Below are 21,752 nucleotides of genomic sequence, written 5' to 3'. Positions count from 1 at the left end.
AAAAAAAAAAAAAAAAAAAAAAAAAAAAAGAGTAACCACTAACAAATCTGTAAGGCTATAGTGAAAACATAAGAGAAGTAAAATTTTAAAATAGTAAATATCTATTCAACTCAAAAAAGGCAGTAATGGAAGAATAACGTAATATTAATACAAAGGCATAAAATGTAGAAAACAAATAGCAAAATAATAAATGAAAACAACTCAAATTTCCAGAAACTGATTAATAAACAGCGGCATGTCCATAAAAGGGAATATTACTTGAAAAGAGGAATGAAGTACTAATACATGGTACAACATGGATCAATCTTGAAGACATTATGATCAATGAAAGAAGCCAATTGAAAAAGGTCACATGTTGTATGGTTGAATTTATAGGAAATGCCCAATTTTTACCAGGGACTGGGAAAAGGGAAGGATTGAAAGTGACTACCACTGGTTGCAGGGTATCTTTTAGGTGTCATGAAATTTTTCTGCAATTAGTACTGATGGTTGGACAATGCTGTGACTGTACTAAACCCACTGTACTGTAAATTTTGAAAGAATGGATTTTATATGTGAATTAATTAAATCCATTATAATTGATTTTATATTTGAATGGTGTGAAAAGCTCAATAAATATGTTATTTTTAAAAAAGAGAAATGTAAGCATAGAAATATAAATTTTTGAACCTTAAAACTAAATCCTAATTCTAAGGGTGAGAATGAACACAGTTTTTGACAGAAGAAAGAATGATACAAATAAAAATAAGTACCACACCACAGGTAGTAACCACAGTATTAAATAAAAAATTGCCTGCTAGGATTGAATAACCTAATTCTAATTAAATAACTTATACTTAATTCTAATTAAATAACTAATTAACTTATTCTTTTCTTGGCACTTCTCACACTATTTGGTTATATCTTTTCAAGATATTAATTTTATTCCACCTTATACTATAGTTTTAAATATTGTTAACCACTGGTTTGCGCTCTCCAAAGAGCAAAGATTACATCAAATATGTGTTGCTACACCCACAGGTTCAATATTTTGTGTATAATACTTTCTCAATAAATATTTGTAATAAATAAATATTGTGATATAAATGTAGAATGAATTATTCCACATTCTTTAATTTTTAAAGATTTTTGTAATTTAATTTCCATATTTTTATCAAGTCCTAAATAATCCCTGTTGGTAAGATGCAGAGAAAGCTGGAATGACTTTTAAATTATTAAATATGGAGTCAGGAGTTTTATGCATCAGATTTATGTGCTCAAACTTACAGAGACTCGAATGCTCAAGTTAAATGGCTATCAGCCCAGATATTCCTCTAGGTCTGAGTGTAATTCTGAATTAATATGGTCATGACACACAGATTTATATTAAACTAGTTTCATGATGAAATAAGGTCCAGGTGGAAGTAGTCACATTATGTCAAGAGAAGAATATTTGGACTTTTTCTCTTGCTTGCAGTTTCCAAAAGCTCTTGAAATTAAAACTCTTTAGGTAATTCTGTTATTAAGTATTACTAATGTTTTGATTTTATTGAAATCACACAGATTTTTTGATAGGTGATGTTTAATGTATCCTTAGGAACTCTTTTATTTTTCCTTAATATAAATGCATCAAACTCATGCTCTTTTTATTTTTAATTTGGGTTTCTCTGGTGTCTTCATTTCTCATTCATCTTTGTAGGTAGGGATTCCTTTTGATACTGATTTTTCTAAGATAACATAATAGTTGGATCTATATATTTACTGTAAAAATTTCATATACATTTCCTAACAATAGCTTATTGAGCTTTTTACTTACTTAGTATTAGAATTTTGTTACTGTTTTTATATATGCACAGTTTTTAAAATGTGTTGACTTTTAAAATTAGCCTTTTGCCCACATTATATTTGTCCTCTACCATGCAGTATAAACTACCAATGAAGTAAAATTGAGCTTTAACAAAGGAATGAATGTAGTGTAGATTTCCTGAGCCAGAAGATAACATAGAATAACAGCCCAATATTTACAGTTAATTTGTAAAATAGGTGTTTCAATCCTGTAAGACTCTTCCTAACATTGAAATGTAAGTCATTTTTCTTCTTCAAATAGTTAAAAATAAACCACACATTGTCTTGAATACATCTCACTCTGGTATATGTGTACTTTAATATGCTAACTGCATCTGTGTCTATGTGTTTTTTATTTATTATTATTATTATTATTTTGCAGGGGGACATCCAGCAGTTTTTGATCACAGGTGACCCCAAGGCAGCATATGACTACTGTGAGCATTATAGTCCAGACTGTGACTCTTCAGCACCCAAGGCTGCTCAGGCTCAGGAACCTCAGATAGATGAGGTGAGGAGCACAAGACCAGAGAAGGTCTCTGTATTTCAGTGATATGGACATAGCAGTGCAGTTTGCAGTTTTTGAACTTACACTTATTTATTCCATTTTAGTTAAACTATGCTTTGTATTTTAATAGTGTTGTAATATTTCCAGGAAAAAAAAGTGACTTGAATATATTTGGTACTTGTTTTCTTGCTGTTTAAGCATTTTATTACATAAATTTATTAGAAATAGTGGTGCTTCACTTGTATACTGTGTATATGCACATACTCTATTTTGGAGGAGGTGAGAAGAAAATAATTTCTAAGAGTGATATTTCGACCATTAGCATTTAAATAATTAACACAGCTTCAAGATAGAGTGACATATTTTCTGGTGTACATGCCATCTCCCTAGACCTTTGGCAATTCATGCAAATGAGAAAGTGACATTAGAACTACCTTAAAGTTTTCAGGCTGTGTTCAATAATTAGAGAGTTTTTTTTTAAAAAAAAACATTTCTCATAGGAAAATTTAAAAGCATGTGAAATGAAAGGAATTTAAGCCTCAGTTGAGAGCAAAACTGTATTTTTAGATTTTTTTCCTCAAGACTTAGAGTGTTAAAAAGGAAGTAGAAATTTGGAAACATCAAAATTGTTCTAAAAATGAATCAGATAGAAAGTACTTTCCTTTTAAATGTACTCGTAGGTGCCACCATTTGAGTTTTACTGTTTATAATGAGTCAAAATCTTTTATCTTATTGTTAGTTCTGCATGTGAATTAAGGTTGGATTTTACACTTTAAATGCTAGAAATATGTTTTTGACACTACTTTACTTTTTAACGTTTAATAGTGAATTCTGTTGCACTGATCTTTTCCATGACGTAATATTAGTTTTTGTTTAAAAAGCAGGGTAAAATTTTAAGAAGCCAACAGGAAGGCAAATATGAGAGTGTAAAGATAAATTACTGGGATATTTTATTTACCTGCTTCACAGTTCCCAATTACTTCATTCTTTTTATTCTCTTATGATTCACTAAATATATTTTCCGTGAATTCTGAAGTGATAGATAAAATAATTATCAGATTTTGTGTTTTTATATCTAAGAGGTTATGTGCTGACTTAATATTAAAATTTATAGCATTTACTGTTCGTTTTCAAGGTTGATGAGATCTGTTTTGCTCCTTTATAAAGAAAGATAAGGCATATTATTCTTTTTAGCAACAGATATGGCTCTGATTTTTGGAAGAAGGGAGGTTTGCAATCTTAATATATCACTTTGAGGTGTTTTGTTCCCATGTTGTAATGCTATTATGTCAGGTAAGCTGTTATTTTATCAAGGTCATTTGTATCCATCTTCTTAAGTTCATTTAAAAATGAACTTGCCTTTTACCATGTTAGTTGTTGACATGTATATTTAACATTCTGTTGGGATGTCAAACTTAGTTTTACTAGAAGCATTTGATGAGAAAAACAGCATATTATAGCAGAAATTGCATCACAATCTGGTTGGGTTTTACCTCTTTAAAAATTGAATAAGTCATAATGAAAAAGTTTTTTCTTTAAGGAAGAATTAGCTTTCACTTTTTTATTTAACTCTAAATTATGTTGATCCTTCAACAATAAGATAAACATCTATACCAGTATCAAAAACTAATCAATCAAATTAGTAAGTAGTCTTTATAGTAATTTTAAACTATATCCATTAATAATCATTATATGATAAAATGCATATTAATAATCTTTAGAGCTTCTACCTATATAAATTTATAATGCAATGTTAGTCGTCAATATGTGAAGAACATAAAGTGCAATATGGAACATCAGTCATACATGTTGTACTTTATATTACTTAATTGTTCACTAATAAACTTCTGGTATTGCATGTTTATTATTCTAATTTAGATTAATAAATATGTCAATTTCTTTTATAGATCAACCCATATGCTTTTTCAGCTTATAATTTTGTCTACTTAGTATCCTCAAATAACATATCCTAATCCATTCTTAAGATTCACATTGTTATATGCTTGACACAACTTTACAACCATCACCATGGAGTAAGAGATGTATAATGTAGGCAGATTTTAATTTAATCATAATATCATCACATTTTAATTCTATTTGAAACTACAGAATGCCATTTAAATACGTGACAAGCTAATATTAAAATTATAATGAATTTGAGGTTTTCTGATCAAGTGAAATTATCTTCCTGTCTTATAAAAAATTAGATGTTAAATCTATAGGATTCCTTTTGATATTCTTTCTTAAAAAAGGATGAAAACAGAAAATGAAGTGACAGACAATCTTTTATAAAGGAATTTAAAAAACAATTAGCTTTCCAAAATGTGTTATCTTTTCACTTAATATGTATCATACATTATATTTCTCATCAGATGCACAGGTTTTAACTGATGTCACCAGTTTTCTTACAAATTAAGTAAGAACAGACATGAAATTTCTGGAAGATTATTTTTCCTCACCTACTCTAATTTCTGTTAGAATACCGACAAAGTTGAAATTATTCCATCACTGCATGTCTTTTTGCATATATTTGTCTGATTGATTATAACTAGTTATTTCCTCTCTACTTGTCTCAAGCCATCTTTAGAATTCCATAGTGAGGAGAGAGATTTATCTCCAAAAATATGTTATGAGGCTTTATGTAGTAATATATATATATAGCAATATACACTCAGCAGTGTCCTGAGTATATTCATGACCACCACATGGAGGAAACTGTGCAGATAAAGGAGAACCAGGAGTGAATAAGCTCTAAAAGAAAGATGTGCTGGCTGGGCGCAGTGGCTCATGCTTGTAATCCCAGCAATTTGGGAGGCCGAGGCGGGTGGGTCACCTGCGGTCAGGAGTTCAGTGGCAGCCTGGACAACTTAGTGAAACCCTCTCTGTAATAAAAATGTTTACAAGATTAGCCGGGCATGGTGGCAGGTGCCTGTAATCCCAGCTACTCGGGAGGCTGAGTGAGGAAGGAGAATCGCTTGAACCCAGGAGGCGGAGGTTGCAGTGAGCTGAGATCATTCCACTTGCACTCCAGCCTGGGCGACAGAGCGAGACTCCATCTCAAAAACAAAACAAAATAAAACAAAAAACAAACAAACAAAGAAACAAAACCCAGAAAGATGTGCTTTAGTGTCTAGGGCAGTTAACATGTTATTTTCTCCATTATTTCTTAACCAGTCTGGTTAGTCAATTTTTGGAGAGTTTAAATAAAGAACAGAATTATGAAAGTTAGAAGATAATTTATCCTATAAGAGAAAAACATGATATAAAATTAATTGACTACTTTGGTACAGTTCTATATATATATATATATATTTGAATAGCAGATTTCAATTAAAATGCATTTAAGTTGTCCAGGTTTAAAATTGGCACTTTATGCATTTACTTATGGTTTTTGTAATTCATAACTCCTCTGTAAGCTACTAGAGCTTATTATTAGAAGGCACTGTGATCACTATTTTCTAAAACATTTGTGGTCAACAGTTATTTTGTTGGAAGGTTAAAAGGGAATGGTTAAAATGCAAAGAGAGATCCCATTGAGACATAAATGGAATTGTATCAAATACATTACTCAAGGAATTATGTATAGATTGTCCCTGGAAAATATATACTATTTTATGTATTATTATATTATATGTGTTATTATATTATATTTATTGTTATATATGTTTATTATATGTATTATTGTATTACTATGTATGTTTGCCCCTAGGCAATTATATCTAAATTGCCTCTGGCATGCATATACATACATACATATATATATACACACATAATTTTTTTAGAGTTTTAACTTGTTTAGTTTACTGCTTAATTTTTATGCTACATATGATTTAGTGTATTTAGTTATTTTGATTAAAATCTAAATTTAACTTATGTTTAATAATATCTATATTCTTGATTGAAAATTAAGATTTTTATAAAGATATTGAGCTTTGGATTTGAGCACATTATTTTGCTCATTATTTAATATGTATGATTGTCTTTTAACTCTATTAGGAAACGTATCTCTCCTTAATTAAAATATTTTAATACAGAAGAAATTAATATAAAATACTATTTCCAATGTGAATTTATTATGTTTTTTAAGATATCTAAGTGTTATGCCTTTTTTCGATAGAAAAAAAGGCAGCAATTTTAAATATTAAAATTATGCATTAATTATAAGCATATCTAATTTTGAATCCTTAATGTCTCACAAGGATTTTGTACTCTGTTTGATTTTAGGACAGTCTAAAGGAAATTAGGAATTTCTTTATACATTTTAGATCTTATTTTCCCATTGGTTACAGTATTTCAAATAGAGTATATACTTATTTGATATTCTTTGTATTCCCTTTCCCTCCTCCCCTCTTTCCCATCTCTCAATAGATATGAAAATCCTTTCATACTTAGGGAGACTACTCTCAACATTTTTATTTTTAGACATGTAGCTTAATGAAAAATTCCCATTGAAATTACTGTAGAGCTCTTATAGAGAAACATTGCATAGCAATTTTTCAAATCAAAATTAATATTTGACATCTATGTTCAAGTACATAATTACTGTTTCAATTAACATTCCATAATTAAGAACTTGAATTGTTATTCCACATTTTTTGTTTTCTTGTGATACTAATCACCATTCTGCTCATAGGAAATGTGCTTTGTCACTCCTATGTTATTATACTCTGTATAAGACAGTATAATACTTCTATGTAATGCAAAAATAACTCATCAATAACATTAATTTCTTGTCTCTTAACATTTACACTATGTAAAAGTTAAGATGGTTCTCACTTTGTGAATAGTATTTTGCCACTAACACAATTGCCTGATATTTTTTCCTTTGCAATGTAGTATGAACCAGAGGATATAATCGAATATGACTATGAGTATGGGGAAGCAGAGTATAAAGAGGCTGAAAGTGTAACAGAGGGACCCACTGTAACTGAGGAGACAATAGCACAGACGGAGGTAAAAACAAAGCAGTGCCTGTGTATGTGGTGTCCTGCTGTTCGTCATCCTGTGGTTCCTTATGTTGACTGTTCCTCAAACTTACCATAAACCTTTCATTCATCTTATTTCTCTGAACCAATAACTGTGATTTTTATTTGACAGTAGCCGTTTTGAAGAATGATGTCCATTTCACTTTTGCTTAGCTTTCCTTTCATCTATGCTCTATATTTTCCTCCTTGTTTATTTATGTTTTCCATTCCATCTTTCACCACATTTTACAGAAAAAGAAATCCAATTTCAAAAAGAAGACGAGGACAGTGGCTACTAACTCAAAGGAAAAGTCCAAAAAGTTTACACCCCCCAAATCTGAAAAATTTTCATCCAAGAAGAAGAAAAGTTATCAAGCATCAGCAAAAGCCAAACTAGGGGTAAAGGTAGCAAAGAAAAAGCAATCAAGATCTATCCTAGATAAGCTGGAAGATCTCTGATCATGAGTCATAGTCTTAACCCAACTAGATAAATACTCACTCGGCTAATACTATAACCCAATTAAATCATGATTTCCATACATTTGGGATTACCTTACATGTTTACTAATTCTCTTCTGAATTTACCATTAGGCAAATATCGTTGATGATTTTCAAGAATACAACTATGGAACAATGGAAAGTTACCAGACAGAAGCTCCTAGGCGTGTTTCTGGGACAAATGAGGTAATACACATAGACAATATTAAATCACAGTCCCACTTTTTAAATGTGTAATTTATTTTGATATACTTCACTCTGGAAGAATCTATAATTTCTCAAACATCTGATGTTTTAATTCTTTTACTAAAGTAAGAGAAACAATAGCAATGGTTCACTATTACTAAAAGCAGTTCATCTGAAATCAATGTCAATTCAGGTTTTGCATGACTCTTTGCTTCATGCAGATGCTAAATTGATCAAACTGAATTGGCTGCTATTATTTTCTTAATTGCTCCTGGAATTGTGCAAGCTTTTCAACATGTTGTGACTAAGGGTATTCACAACATGTTTCTTCTGTAAGAAGAATCCTCTAAAGTGAAAATTGTATCATCAAAGGATACAATTAGAATTTTACTCCATCTGATGAATAATCATGCATTTTATGACAGCGAGCATTTTGAGAAAATGTAGTCTTAGTGGACTTAAATAACTACATTTTCAAATGTTAAGAATGTAATATTAATTCTTATAAAACTAATATATCTTAATCTTTCCATTATTTTCTATGAAAATATTTAAGTACATGTAGGTAAAAATTAATCATCCTGAATTTCATATTGTACATGCATTCTGATCATGAAGAATACAACATACAATTCAGTTTAACTTTGTTAAATATCTGGTATACATTTTGGTTTAATTTTATCAGAAAATGAATATAAGAAATGTAATTTAGTTATAAGAAAATTTATGTAAAATATCTCACAATGAGGCAAATAGATTCAATAGGCCTTTATATGAAAACACAAAATTGAGAATAATAAATATTTAGAATGAGAATGCATTTTACGTTTCTTTAACCTCAAATTAATAATTTTCAAAAAAAAATGAGTATTTTGATTCAAGATGTTTATTTACCTAACGAAATTCATCCAGCATTTTAGTGCTGAGCTATGATTATAACAGTATTCTCACCCTAGATATATGCAGTCTCTGTAGACAGCATATACTCCTTATCTAAGAATCCAAAAAATTATGGTTATTGAGCATTTAATTTTAGTGAAAAATTACTAATCATTTATCTACATATTTTAATTCACAAGATTGTGTAATACTATTATTGAATATTACTCTATCATCTAGATTTACTATGCAATAGAAAATCAGTTACTTAAAAATGAAATTTACAAATTGGCAAGATAAGCCTAAGCAATACAACAAGATCCTATCTTTACAAATAAATCAATCAATTCATTAGCTGAGCATGGTGGTGCATGCCTGTAGTCCCAGCTACATGGGAGGCTGAGGCAGGAGGATTATGTAAGCCCAGGAGTCTCAGGCTGCAGAGCGGTATGATTGTACCACTCGATTGCAGCCTGGGTGACAAAGTGAGACCCCATCTCAAAAAAATAAAAAGTAACAAGATAAATTATTTAATTTGAGCCTCATCACGGACATAATAAAACCAAATATTCACATGTTAAGTCAGATTCAGGTTTATTCTACTAGTAAGGAATTGAGAGAAAAAATGTGTCAGTTTTTATCTATGTCTCTGGGGAAGTATTATTGACATAATTCTCACTTTTAAGAATTAATATTTATTCCTTACTCTTCTTGAGAATTGTACAGTGATATTTTATATTTCGTTGTCTTAAATGTTGATAGCTATCATTTATTTTATTTGATTTAAAGAACTCTTTGGTGTCATGCTACTTCCTTACATAAGAAATGCTCTGCATAATCATTGTAATGACACATCTCTATTTATACTGATAGTGGTATATTGTTATTTTTTTTATGGGATGAGACTCAAACTTACATGGCTTATCCTTGTAGCAAATTTATTTCATGATGATGTTCTGTAAGATTTAAAAATTAGGCAAAGCTGCCAGGTGTGGTGGCTCACGCCTGTAATCTCAACACTTTGGGAGGCCAAGGCGGGTGGATCACCTGAGGTCGGGAGTTCGAGACCAGACTAATCAATATGGAGAAAACCCGTCTCTACTAAATATACAAAATTACCCAGGCATGGTGGCGCATGCCTATAATCCTAGCTACTCTGGAGGCTTAGGCAGGAGAGTGTCTTGAACGCAGGAGGTGGAGGTTGCCGTAAGCCGAGATTATACCATTGGACTCCAGCTAGGCAATAAGAGCAAAACTCCATCTCAAAAAAAAAAAAAAAAAAAAGAAAGAAAAAAAATTTAACAAAGATTTAACTCCATACAATTTTTTATTGTTCAACTCTTAAACTATGAAGTAAATATGAAATTGACTAACATGTTTTTTCCAATGGAACAAGCAAATACACATGTTAATTCCATGTGAATATTTGCAGTTTATTGGAGAAAGTGCTTTGAAAGCAATATCTCTTTGTACATAGCAATGTACAAATGTATTTCTTTCAATGATACTTGAAAGACTACTTTCCAGGTGTTTAGAGTTGCTTGAGTAGTAACAAAATCTCATCCCATCACATGCCATCAAACTGTAATTTAAATGCTTACCTTGCTTTACTAACAATAAACTTCATGTTCCTCAATTCCTTGCAATTTAAATTAATAGCCAAATCCAGTTGAAGAAATATTTACTGAAGAATATCTAACGGGAGAGGATTATGATTCCCAGAGGAAAAATTCTGAGGATACACTATATGAAAACAAAGAAATAGACGACAGGGACTCTGATCTTCTGGTAGATGGAGATTTAGGCGAATATGATTTTTATGAATATAAAGAATATGAAGATAAACCAACAAGGCCCCCTAATGAAGAATTTGGTCCAGGTGTACCAGCAGAAACTGATATTACAGAAACAAGCGTAAGTTGATACTATGCTCTGTGTCATTGTATGTCTTATTTATGGGATATTTTTATATCCATGTCCATCTTAATGTCTTTTCAGGTTTAAAATGCAGGTTGAGCTTTTATGTAAATTATGAATGCCTATTACCACTAGGACACTTTCTTAGATTCTTTCACATGGTAATCTTCAGCAATTGTATTGTTGGCCACACTTTTGGAGTCATTATTTTAAAGTAAAATCTCAAATAGAATTGCATCAGAAATTTTGTCATTGATAAGATTAAAACATAGTTGTTTTTATTCTGAGTAGCAAGTCTGATTTTTAGACTATTTCATCAAATTTAATTTGATGTCATTCCTTGATGCCTGGAAATAATCACTGACATCTATAGATGTCTTTATAAAACATGTTAATAAGAGGCAATTGTTCAATCTCATTTTAAGATTCAGTATTAATGCTTCTTATGCCTATCTTTTAAGTTTTGCCCTACTTAAGCCTTCAATAGGTCTTCATACTTAAAAATATATTTTAATAGGTTATTTTAAATGTGTTTACTTTACTGAATTGCCTTTTTAAAAACTGAAATGGCACGGTGGCTCATGCCTGTAATCTCAGCACTTTGGGAGGCCGAGACGGGCGGATCACGAGGTCAGGAGATCCAGACCATCCTGGCTAACACGGTGAAACCCCGTTTCTACTAAAAATACAAAAAATTAGCCAGGCGTGGTGGCGGGCATCTGTAGTCCCAGCTACTCGGGAGGCTGAGGCAGGAGAATGGTGTGAACCCGGGAGGCGGAGCTTGAAGTGAGCCGAGATCGCGCCACTGCGCTCCAGTCTGGGCGACAGAGCGAGACGCCGTCTCCAAAAAAGAAAGAAAGAAAAAAAAAAAAGAAAAAAGAAAGAAAGAAAAAAAAGGAAGAAGAAGAAGAAGAAAAGAAATAAATAAATGACCTTACAGACATTCAGGCTGTTTTGAATATTTCATTCAACAGATAAATGGCCATGGTGCATATGGAGAGAAAGGACAGAAAGGAGAACCAGCAGTGGTTGAGCCTGTAAGTAGGGGTGTGAATGCACTTTAAAGGTTGGTAAAATTGCTTAGGAGCCACCATTATGTTAAATTATTATGTATATTCATGTATTACCAAGATTACCAATGATAATCTTGATGTCCAGATGTTTACAATTCACCACAAATAAGTAAGTTAGTAAGGTCTTGTCTAGACAGGAGAATTTCAATAAAACAAAACATAGAGCTGCAGAATTTCAGAATTTGAAAGTAGCTGAAATTTATCTTGTCTAATTCTCTCATTGTAAAGCTAAAGAACCAGAGATCTAAAGGACTTAAGTAATTTTCCTGAGGTTTCAAATGTTTGATCAATCAGATATAATAGGACTTTCAGCTTTCCTGCTTTCCAAGTCAATGATATTTTTATCTAATCTCTATGACTTCACATTATTTGAAATATATGACACACTTATTTGTTACATATCCAAATTGTGTCATATGATATTATAAAATTTGTTTACTTCCTTTTCATCTACAGAAGAATCTCTAATTCATTCCAAATTACTTTTTAAAAATTTGTATAAATATTTTTATTAATAATAATATTGCTAAGGAACAAATTCCTACTTGGAAGGAGTTTTACCATTGTTTTCTGCTAATAAATAACTCGGAAAAACTAATGTATTAGAACTGAAGGTAGAACAACATAAAAATCATTTCAGAAACTGTAAGGACATAAAAATTCCAAAAAATAATAATAAAAGAAAGAGAAATGATAAAGAATAAAAAGACTCAGTTTTAAGGACCTTGTTGGCCATCTACTCATTACTCCAAAATCATGCAACATGCTCACAAAAACGTTGAAAATATTTCTTTCAGAATGAATCCGTCCTTATTATAAACATTTTTAACCCCCTTTTTAAATAACAATATAGCTTTTCAGTAGTCCAAAGATGGAGTGGAATGATAAATGTTTTAGAACTCAGTTCTTATTCTGAATAGCTCTTTATTCCTTTGCTTATATCATATTTATCCATTTTCCTTTTTCTTGGAATTTTCTGTAATTGTCCTGAATTAAACTGCTTATTTTCCATTCATTCATTTACACAGCATATATTTACTAAGTTTCTGTTTTGTGCCAGGTATTATTCTGTGGGCTACAAACAAACAAAAAACAAAAACAAAACCTTGGTAGAGTGTTTTGTCTGTACTCTTCTTGGAAGCACTTCTCATATTCTCCTTTGTAATATTATTCATCTAAATATTCATTTCCACTCCACTTAATTCACACATTCTCTGAGGACACAGGCTATATCTTCTATCATTTTGAATTTCTTTCCTTCCCTGTGCAAAAACGTTTGTAATTAATTTAAATGGTATGAATAGATAATTCACTATTTAATATGCAATGATATAGTGTTCTCTTATATTCATGTAATTAAGAGGTTGGGGGTTATATTTCCCTAGTGGAGATGTTCTCTTTTCTTATTACAGGGCATGCTTGTCGAAGGACCACCAGGACCAGCAGGACCTGCAGTATGTAAATGTTTTAAGATTATTTTTGTCTATTTAAAGTAATCATATATAAGATTTCTATTAATTACTGAATGAGAACATTTTAGACTAATTAGAATGTTGAACTATAGAGAAAAACATTTGTTCAGAGGAGCTGGTGCCTTTGAACGGCCTTCTGATTTGTCTATCCAAGTAATACTCTTTAAATTTTGTTTTAAATAATTTTGTTGCTTAGATGATCTGCATCTTCTCAGCTCACTTTCATCTTTCTACTGAAGTATATAAAAGTAGAGAAGAGTCATCCTTATTTTCATTGCAGAGGTATAATTATATCTCAACAAATGAAATTACGACTTCTAGGTAGAATGTAGCTGCCTTATCTATACCTCTGTGTGGAGTAATTATCAGATTCCATTGTGGTTTCCTGATAAGGCTGTTGTTGCTCAATGTGTTTATTCTCAGGTGATTGCACTGATAAGACCCTGTAATAAATCCTCTGTCTTTTGTGGAATTAAACTCTTGTCATCTGAAATAATTTATGATACTGATGCATTTAAATATGTTTACCCATAAAAGGAAACATATAATTGCCTCTAACCTAAAAGATTTCTACATGTTCAACTTGGCTATCAAATTTTTGAGTTCTAATTTTATGAGTGTTCCGTTTCTTCAGTTAGAACTGGGACCAGATATGACCTTAGGGACTTTACATTGGCATATTCTTCTTTCCTGTTTTTCCTTGGAATGTTTGCCTCCACTCTGAGAGCAGCTGAACTAGCTACAAATTGGTTTCTATATGTTGTCTTTTCACAGGCAGATAAATAGGGCAACTGTTTAGAAGACTAGTGTATATTTATAAAATATAAATGAACTCTTCGACAGGACTAGGGTGAATTCGTCTGAATCTTAATGAGATTAGGAATCTGATTCAGATACGTTTTGTTTCTCTATAGGGTATTATGGGTCCTCCAGGTCTACAAGGCCCCACTGGACCCCCTGGTGACCCGGGCGATAGGGTAAGTGAATGGACATGACATCTCATTACAAATGCATGTCATACAGACAAAAATAATTAAAATGTATTCTACAAGCTTAACATGTTATTCTTCTTGTGTGTGGGTGGGGTAAAGGCAGCATGAATTCAGTGCTGCACAACATTTTAGTTAACTTTTTAAAAATTATTTTAAAGTGAGGATAAAAAATGTGCATTTATCTATGGCATAATTAATATTAAACTTTTATTTTCAGCCAATATCCCTGATGATATGAACTCATGACATTAGGGATTCTGGTATTCAAATTTGAATTCCAGACATATTTTTCCAGGTATTCCCATTTATATTTAGTTGGATGCTGACAGAATGAGTTAATAAATCTAAATTCCACTTTGAAGATCAAACGCTGGGTTACATGCTGAGCTATCTCATTTGTGTTAAGTCTCTTCAAACTCTTCTCATAAAATACCCTTCCCTTTTCTTCCCACATCCTTGAGTAGCCAATGACTTTGTACTTTTTTTTTCTTTTATTCTTTAGAGGATCAGAGATGCAAATAATTTATACTTTTCATATCATTACATTTTAAAGAATGTAAAACTTTTTAATTTAAATTTAATGGAAGAAGATTTTTAAATATTTCAGAAATTCTGGCCTGAGTGACAGCTATTTAAGGTCAGAGGACATAAGAAGTATATTTTGCAAATATTATGAAACATTTTATTTAAAATAAAGTTCACAAGGTTAGTTCTTACATGCTCTGCTTACTTAATTTGATATATCCAGTTTCTTGGAGATATTTATTTGTAATAGTCATTTTAGTTAATATTTTTAAATCCCACCATGTTTTCATGAGACCTTTTTGGATTCTGTAATTTACTGGCCTTAAACTCTATATCAGGTGATAAATTCATCTCTTTACACTGTGCCTTATGAATACAAACATATAAATGATCTAAAAATGTAGGAAATATTTTAGTAAATAGGAAATTATACAATTCAAGCTAGATTTGTTAGGATTTGAAACAATTATTTCTTTATAGAAGCCATTATTTGAACTTACCTTAATAGTTCCTTGAAGCCTGTAGAGAATCTATTGAAATAATATTCTAAATAAAATATAATTTTGCCAATCTAGAATCAACCTTAACAATTTTCTAAGAGTTAAGTTTTTGTAAGAAATTCACATTTGAAAAGTGCTGCTGCTTTTTTTTTACATTGGATGGGCTCTTTGAGTTACAGCATTTTGTATCTAGTTATTTATTAATTTTTGAATTTGCTTGCTTCCCTGCCAAGTGTGATATGGCTATGTAGAAGTGTCTGCTTATATTGAAAGCTTATGGACATATACCTTGTATCTATTTGTCACATACTTATGAACAGATGTATATATTACATATTTAATATTTTCTGTAATCACATCCATATCTTAGATTTCTAGACAGCATTGTCACACCTATACACATATATACACTGAGTATATTTCATCAGTAAACATTTAAAATAAATTAGTGATTATCTATGATTAACATTAGCATGCTAAAATTAGCCATTATCTATGTTAAAAAGTATCTCTCTTGAAGATAGTATCTATTGTCTATTAAAAATAGTATGTAGTTAAGTATTCTACTAAATAAATACTATTTATGTAGCTGTTAAAGAATACTAAAATATACCTTAAACCTAGTAATTTTTAAATAAAACTTTCATTATTTACTTAAATCTGTTTTTGTCTAACTATAAGAACCAGGCTTGTACTACTTGTTTTCTCACATTACTTTCCCCCAAAATATATGTGAACTCTTCATTTTACACAGTTTTAGGCTGTAAAGTTTGAGCAAAATTTATATCTTAATTGGATTATATACTAATAACCAGACATTATTAAAATCATCTACAACTAGTGCAACAGAATAGAATTTTGTCTAGGTATACTTACTAAAAACGGATTAAATAAGATGGAAAGGGCAAATGCAAATTAGATAAAGTAGACCTATGTTATAAGTTATTCTAGTTCTAGTAAATATTATTATTTTGATATTTATTTATTTTGGTTATTTCATTTATTTTCCTAGGGTCCCCCAGGACGTCCTGGCTTACCAGGGGCTGATGGTCTACCTGGTCCTCCTGGTACTATGTTGATGTTACCGGTATGTTCTTTTTTATGTAATAGAAATGACTTGATATTTTGTCATCTTTTTTCTAAAGATTATTGTTCAACCACGTTGAAGAGCAATCAACTAAAAACCATTGTATGAGGTAGAAATACTTGAAATTAAGCAGCATTTGGAAATTCAGGGAAATTTTATAAAACAAAATTCTGATAAGTATCAATCTCTGAATTAAAACTAAGAATTCATTATTTGAGTACACTCTTAGGAAAAGAGTTTTTAATAGTATTTCCAATTGTGGTTTATCCTGAGTCACATTATTAACATGTTTTTGTACGTTATTTACCATCTATTATCTATATAGTCATAAGTAGTATTTATTTGTAGTGTTATTATTCATTGCTCAAAAATTATTTGCTTTACTGTAAGATTCCTTTGTAAAGTTTTTGCTGCCCTGGTGTTTTGGGGAAAAAAATGTGTATTTTATTTATCAATTTCAATGTCATGAACAAAGTTTGAAGAAATAATTACTTAGAATGAAAAATTGATTTGTACTGCATTTTGAGTTAAAATGGAGCAAATTTTATAGAGGAATATTACAGAAGATCTGTTTTATAACTTAAGTACTTAAGAATAGGTGAACAAAATAAATAAATCACAAGGAAAATTTCCTGTGTATTAATGGATATTCCAAAAATTTTGACAAACAAAATAGAGATTGAGCTGTAACCGTCACTGAACTTGGTATATTTGAAATTTTATACAAATTAATCAATAAAATGGGTAGCATTTGTGCTTAAAAAGTCACAATTATTTATTCCAGAGGTATAGAAATTATAGCATTTAAAATTGAAACAGTTTCTAGTTTCTTCTTCTACAACTGGTAACCTGTAGTGTAAAGAACTTCCATAAGAGATGGAGAGTAAAAACAAAACAAACTAGATTTCATGATTCATTATGGAGTTACTTTGTAATTTTGTAAAATCCCACCATTTTAAGTGTTTTTAATCTAATGATCAAAGCACATAATTCAACATGTTTGACAAAGCTGATTTTGAATTTCTTAATGTTATGTCTTCCAAGTTCCGTTATGGTGGTGATGGTTCCAAAGGACCAACCATCTCTGCTCAGGAAGCTCAGGCTCAAGCTATTCTTCAGCAGGCTCGGGTAAGAAAAGATGAACTTGCATTCCCACAAGATGACTGACTCTGTGTCAAGTATATATGTTTGTACATATGGAAGATGCTACCATTATTAATAGAATATTTACTTCTGAATAGTGTATTGAACTTACTTGGAAAACTGCTAAAATTATATTTACTTTTCTAGTAGTAATGTTTATTAATTGAAAATTATAGTTAGGTAGCTGATCCTAATTGGCAATTATATAATTGCCATTATATAATTCTAGCAGTCTTCCACCATAACACACAAGATTTCTAATTTTTTTTTCCCAAGAGTATTGATATATTTACACCTAGTGCACCTTATCTATCACATCCAGTTTTACTCTGCTAACTCATAAGTCAATGATTGGTTATAATTAAGAGAATAAAATTTGAAACACATTTGTTCTTAATTTTCTGGATTATCTAAGATATCAAGGGTAACACAGAAAATTAAATTTCTTGGACATCATATATAAGAAAGGAACCTTCACATTTCTTACCAACCCTAATCTTTATAATCTGTAATGTTTTTAAAATTGCAGTTTATGATTTTTTTTAGTTTAAAGCTTCTACTACTTGTAGACTTATAAAATATAGAAGTACATTTATGGTTTTTAATTAGTTTCATTGAAATTAGAATATACACAAGAAAGTCAAAAGGATAGACCAGGGAGGAATTGGAATTCGTATAAAATTTTTTTATTCATAGTATTGGTTTTCTTTTTTCTTTTTTCTTTTTTTTTTGAGACGGAGTCTCGCTCTGTCGCCCAGGCTGGAGCTCTGTGGCTGGATTTCGGCTCACTGCAAGCTCCGCCTCCCGGGTTCACGCCATTCTCCTGCCTCAGTCTCCTGAGTAGCTGGGACTATAGGCACCTGCCACCACGCCTGGCTAATTTTTGTATTTTTTAGTAGAGACGGGGTTTCACCGTGTTAGCCAGGATGGTCTCGATCTCCTGACCTCGTGACCTGCCCGTCTCGGCCTCCCAAAGTGCTGGGATTACAGGCTTGAGCCACCGCGCCCGGCCAAATAGTATTGGTTTTCTTTTTGAGGAATAAGGAAATAAAGGATTTATAATTGGTATGGATATGGTTACCCACTTTCTAACCAATATAAATCACTTCTGTGATAAAATTTTTATTCGTAATGATGATGAATTTATGCATGTATTAAAATATCTGAAAACATGAGTGAAAATTGTAATTCATCCTCAATATTTATGTCTTTCCTAAGTCTATTAATCTGAAAATATATCATTATTTGGTTGCATCATGTTTAAAGATTATGAAAAATTAAAATATTTGTTTATTAGATTTTGGCATAATGCAAATCTAAAATTATTTAATATAATTTACTAAAGATTTCTACAACTTATTTTATAAAATATATTATTTTGAACAATTTTAAGGTGATTATTTGAACTTAAATATTTTATGAGGTCATTGAATTCCTCATTTTATTAGCCCTCTTCACCTACTTGAAAAATAGGTAGCAAGCATTATAATTCAATTTTTCAGATATTTAATCTCAAGGATTAAGAAGTATATTGTCAAAAATCTCATGGTGAGTCAGTAGTGACTTTGGAGATCCTACTGTTTTCATCTCGTGCACTTTTCTAATATGATGTTGCATTTATTTCTGTTGTGGTATTATTTTTGATATCTTTGTGATAAATCTAAGTGTTCATCTCTTGAGCTCTCTAATATTCAAAAGTAGCACACAATACTAATTTAACATCTATCAAATTTTTATCTTTTGTACTGTATGTGTCCCAGCTTTTCAAGTATGCTAATTTCACATTTCTAATATTCAGTGTAACAATAGTGCATGTAATCAGTTTATTATGCCTATGATTATACAAAATAAAACATTCTTCTATAGCATTATATTTGAGATTTGTTAAAAGGCACATATTATCATAACACTTCCTGACCAGTTTTGTTTGATGGTGTCTGGCTTTCGTTATCATAATTTTTCCTAAATTATTGCTAAAATAATTTTATCTAAAGTCTCTCAAATTGTGCCTACACATTTAAGAGAAAAACGCTATGCATTATTCTTGAGTAAATTCAGAATAGTAAATTATCAGATTCTAGTTGTTCTAAAATCTAGTTTAACTTTTATTTTTGATTAAATCATAGCAATATATGTTACAAGATTTTATACGTTAAAAAGTTTTCAAAATGTCTGATATTTACCTCTTTTGTCATTCTAGAAATTTGCAGTTCTTCAGTAACCCGACACTCTTTCTAGCATGTAGCTATTAAATCTGTGTTGATCACGTGTTACTTAAGGGTAGCTTGTGCATATTCATATTGTACTTTAATTTGCTCTTCCAGGAGAATATTACTGAATTTGACATGTTTTGTTTTTTAGATTGCTCTGAGAGGCCCACCTGGCCCAATGGGTCTAACTGGAAGACCAGGTCCTGTGGTAGGTTACCCCAACAAAGATAATATATGTTAAAATTTTCAAATTAGCAGTTCCCTGTGCAACTTCTTCCAGGGATTGTGCATATCTCTGGTTGGTGACAATAGTGTATGTTTTCATGCTTGCTGTTGTTTCCATTAAAATAAAAATCCTTCTCAATTCAGTTTTCAGTACATTTTGATCAAAAGGTCTCAGTAAAACAATTTAAATTGAATAAATAAAATAAAAATGTAATTGAGTCATATCCAACTATTAATTTATTAAACTATAAGTATCATTCATTTGCCTAACATTCAGTTTCCAAAATGATGTTTTACATTAAATGCTTGAGACTTAATTTTATATTAAACAAAATGTTTGTTAAAAAAGAAAAATATATTTGAGGCTAGTGAAAATTATGACAAAATCTTCGGACAAGCAAGATACTTTTTTAAACTGCAGGTTGCCTGAATATTCCACAAGATGCTTCAGATATTAGAGAGAGTATTTTCTGTTGTAGAAACTCTTGGAAATAACAAAATATTATTTTTTTCTTACTAGCATGATAGCAAGCTAAGATATTTCAAATATTTTTGTCTAAAAAAATCTTCAAAGACACTAGAAAATACTAATGTTAAGTGGTGTAGCAGTTCACAAGATTCAAATCAGGATTCTCATTAATTTTAGAATAGATGGATACATAATTTATATTTTAAATATTTGCTTTTTAGTATAATTTTTTTCTACTGTGCTTTCATATGCTCTCACAGACTTTCAAAATATTTTATGAAAATAAATCTTTTTACAGAATGTATTATTCTGAAAGTTAAAATCTTATCTGTATTGTACGTACAGCAAAACTATTGTACTTACAGCAAAACTATTGTATCCAAATTTAAATCAAGTTCTTAGTCTTCTAATTATTTAATCTGTTTTACTGGTTATATTAGGGTGATAGTTTTTCTTCATGTATTTTATTCAAGATTTTATTGTGTAGATTTCCTTATATTTATATTTACCATAATTTAGTCAAAATTTTACATTTATTTTGCAGGAATATACAGTCAATCATATAAGCTCAGGTGGAACATATATTCTGATAATATGTTTCATAGAATTTAAATTATATAATTTAACACATTATTAAATATTTATCATGTATTTTATCATACTTTGCCTTTCCAAAATACAGTAATATGGCAAATTCTATATCACTTAACAAATGAAATAGAGTTAATTTTTAATTATTTGTTAATGACTCAAATTTACATAACAGGAAAGTAAGTAGTATGTTAGTGTATTATAAAATTTGGGGTCAGAAGAATTAACCTAGGTATTTTATTAAAAATAAAAATTTCTGAGACTCTGAACTTAAGACTCTAATGTTGTAGATTCAGAATTAGAACCAGCACTGTAATTTTAATACGTGCACCAGATTGATTCCTATGGGCAAACATGTTTGAGAAACAGTGCCATATATGATTTAATTTACAAATATCAGGCCGGGCACGGTGGCTCGTGCCTGTAATCCCAGCACTTTGGGAGGCCAAGGCGGGCGGATCACCTGAGGTTGGGAGTTCGCTACCAGCCTGACCAACATGGTGAAACCCCGTCTCTACTAAAAGTAGAAAATTAGCCGGGTGTGGTGGTGCATGCCTGTAATCCCAGCTACTCGGGAGGCTGAGGCAGGAGAATCGCTTGAACCCGGGATGTGGAGGTTGCCGTGAGCTGAGATGGTGTCACTGCACTCCAGTCTTGGCGACAGAGCTAGACTCCATCTCAAAAAAAAA

General features: G+C 30.8%; 1 protein-coding gene across 4 annotated transcripts in view; it reads left to right on the top strand.

The window, feature by feature from the left end:
- The window catches only part of COL11A1 (collagen, type XI, alpha 1), a 241,690-nt gene that overhangs the window by 74,970 nt on the left and 144,968 nt on the right, over positions 1-21,752 (top strand). The window contains exons 5-14 of one of the 4 annotated variants that reach the window (XM_011975869.1): positions 2,207-2,335; positions 7,549-7,701; positions 7,888-7,980; positions 10,519-10,773; positions 11,751-11,813; positions 13,262-13,303; positions 14,236-14,298; positions 16,351-16,425; positions 17,470-17,553; positions 19,930-19,986. In XM_011975869.1, coding sequence (XP_011831259.1) covers positions 2,207-2,335; positions 7,549-7,701; positions 7,888-7,980; positions 10,519-10,773; positions 11,751-11,813; positions 13,262-13,303; positions 14,236-14,298; positions 16,351-16,425; positions 17,470-17,553; positions 19,930-19,986 — 1,014 coding nt within the window. Of the gene's footprint in view, positions 1-2,206; positions 2,336-7,168; positions 7,286-7,548; positions 7,702-7,887; positions 7,981-10,518; positions 10,774-11,750; positions 11,814-13,261; positions 13,304-14,235; positions 14,299-16,350; positions 16,426-17,469; positions 17,554-19,929; positions 19,987-21,752 lie in introns of all 4 variants that reach the window. The other 3 variants (XM_011975877.1, XM_011975884.1, XM_011975892.1) reach the window with 3 other exon arrangements.

Source organism: Mandrillus leucophaeus, unplaced genomic scaffold, assembly GCF_000951045.1.
Source record: "Mandrillus leucophaeus isolate KB7577 unplaced genomic scaffold, Mleu.le_1.0 Scaffold1012, whole genome shotgun sequence".
In the NCBI taxonomy this organism is placed as follows: Eukaryota; Metazoa; Chordata; class Mammalia; order Primates; family Cercopithecidae; genus Mandrillus; species Mandrillus leucophaeus.
This window is presented reverse-complemented; position numbering and strand designations above follow the sequence as displayed.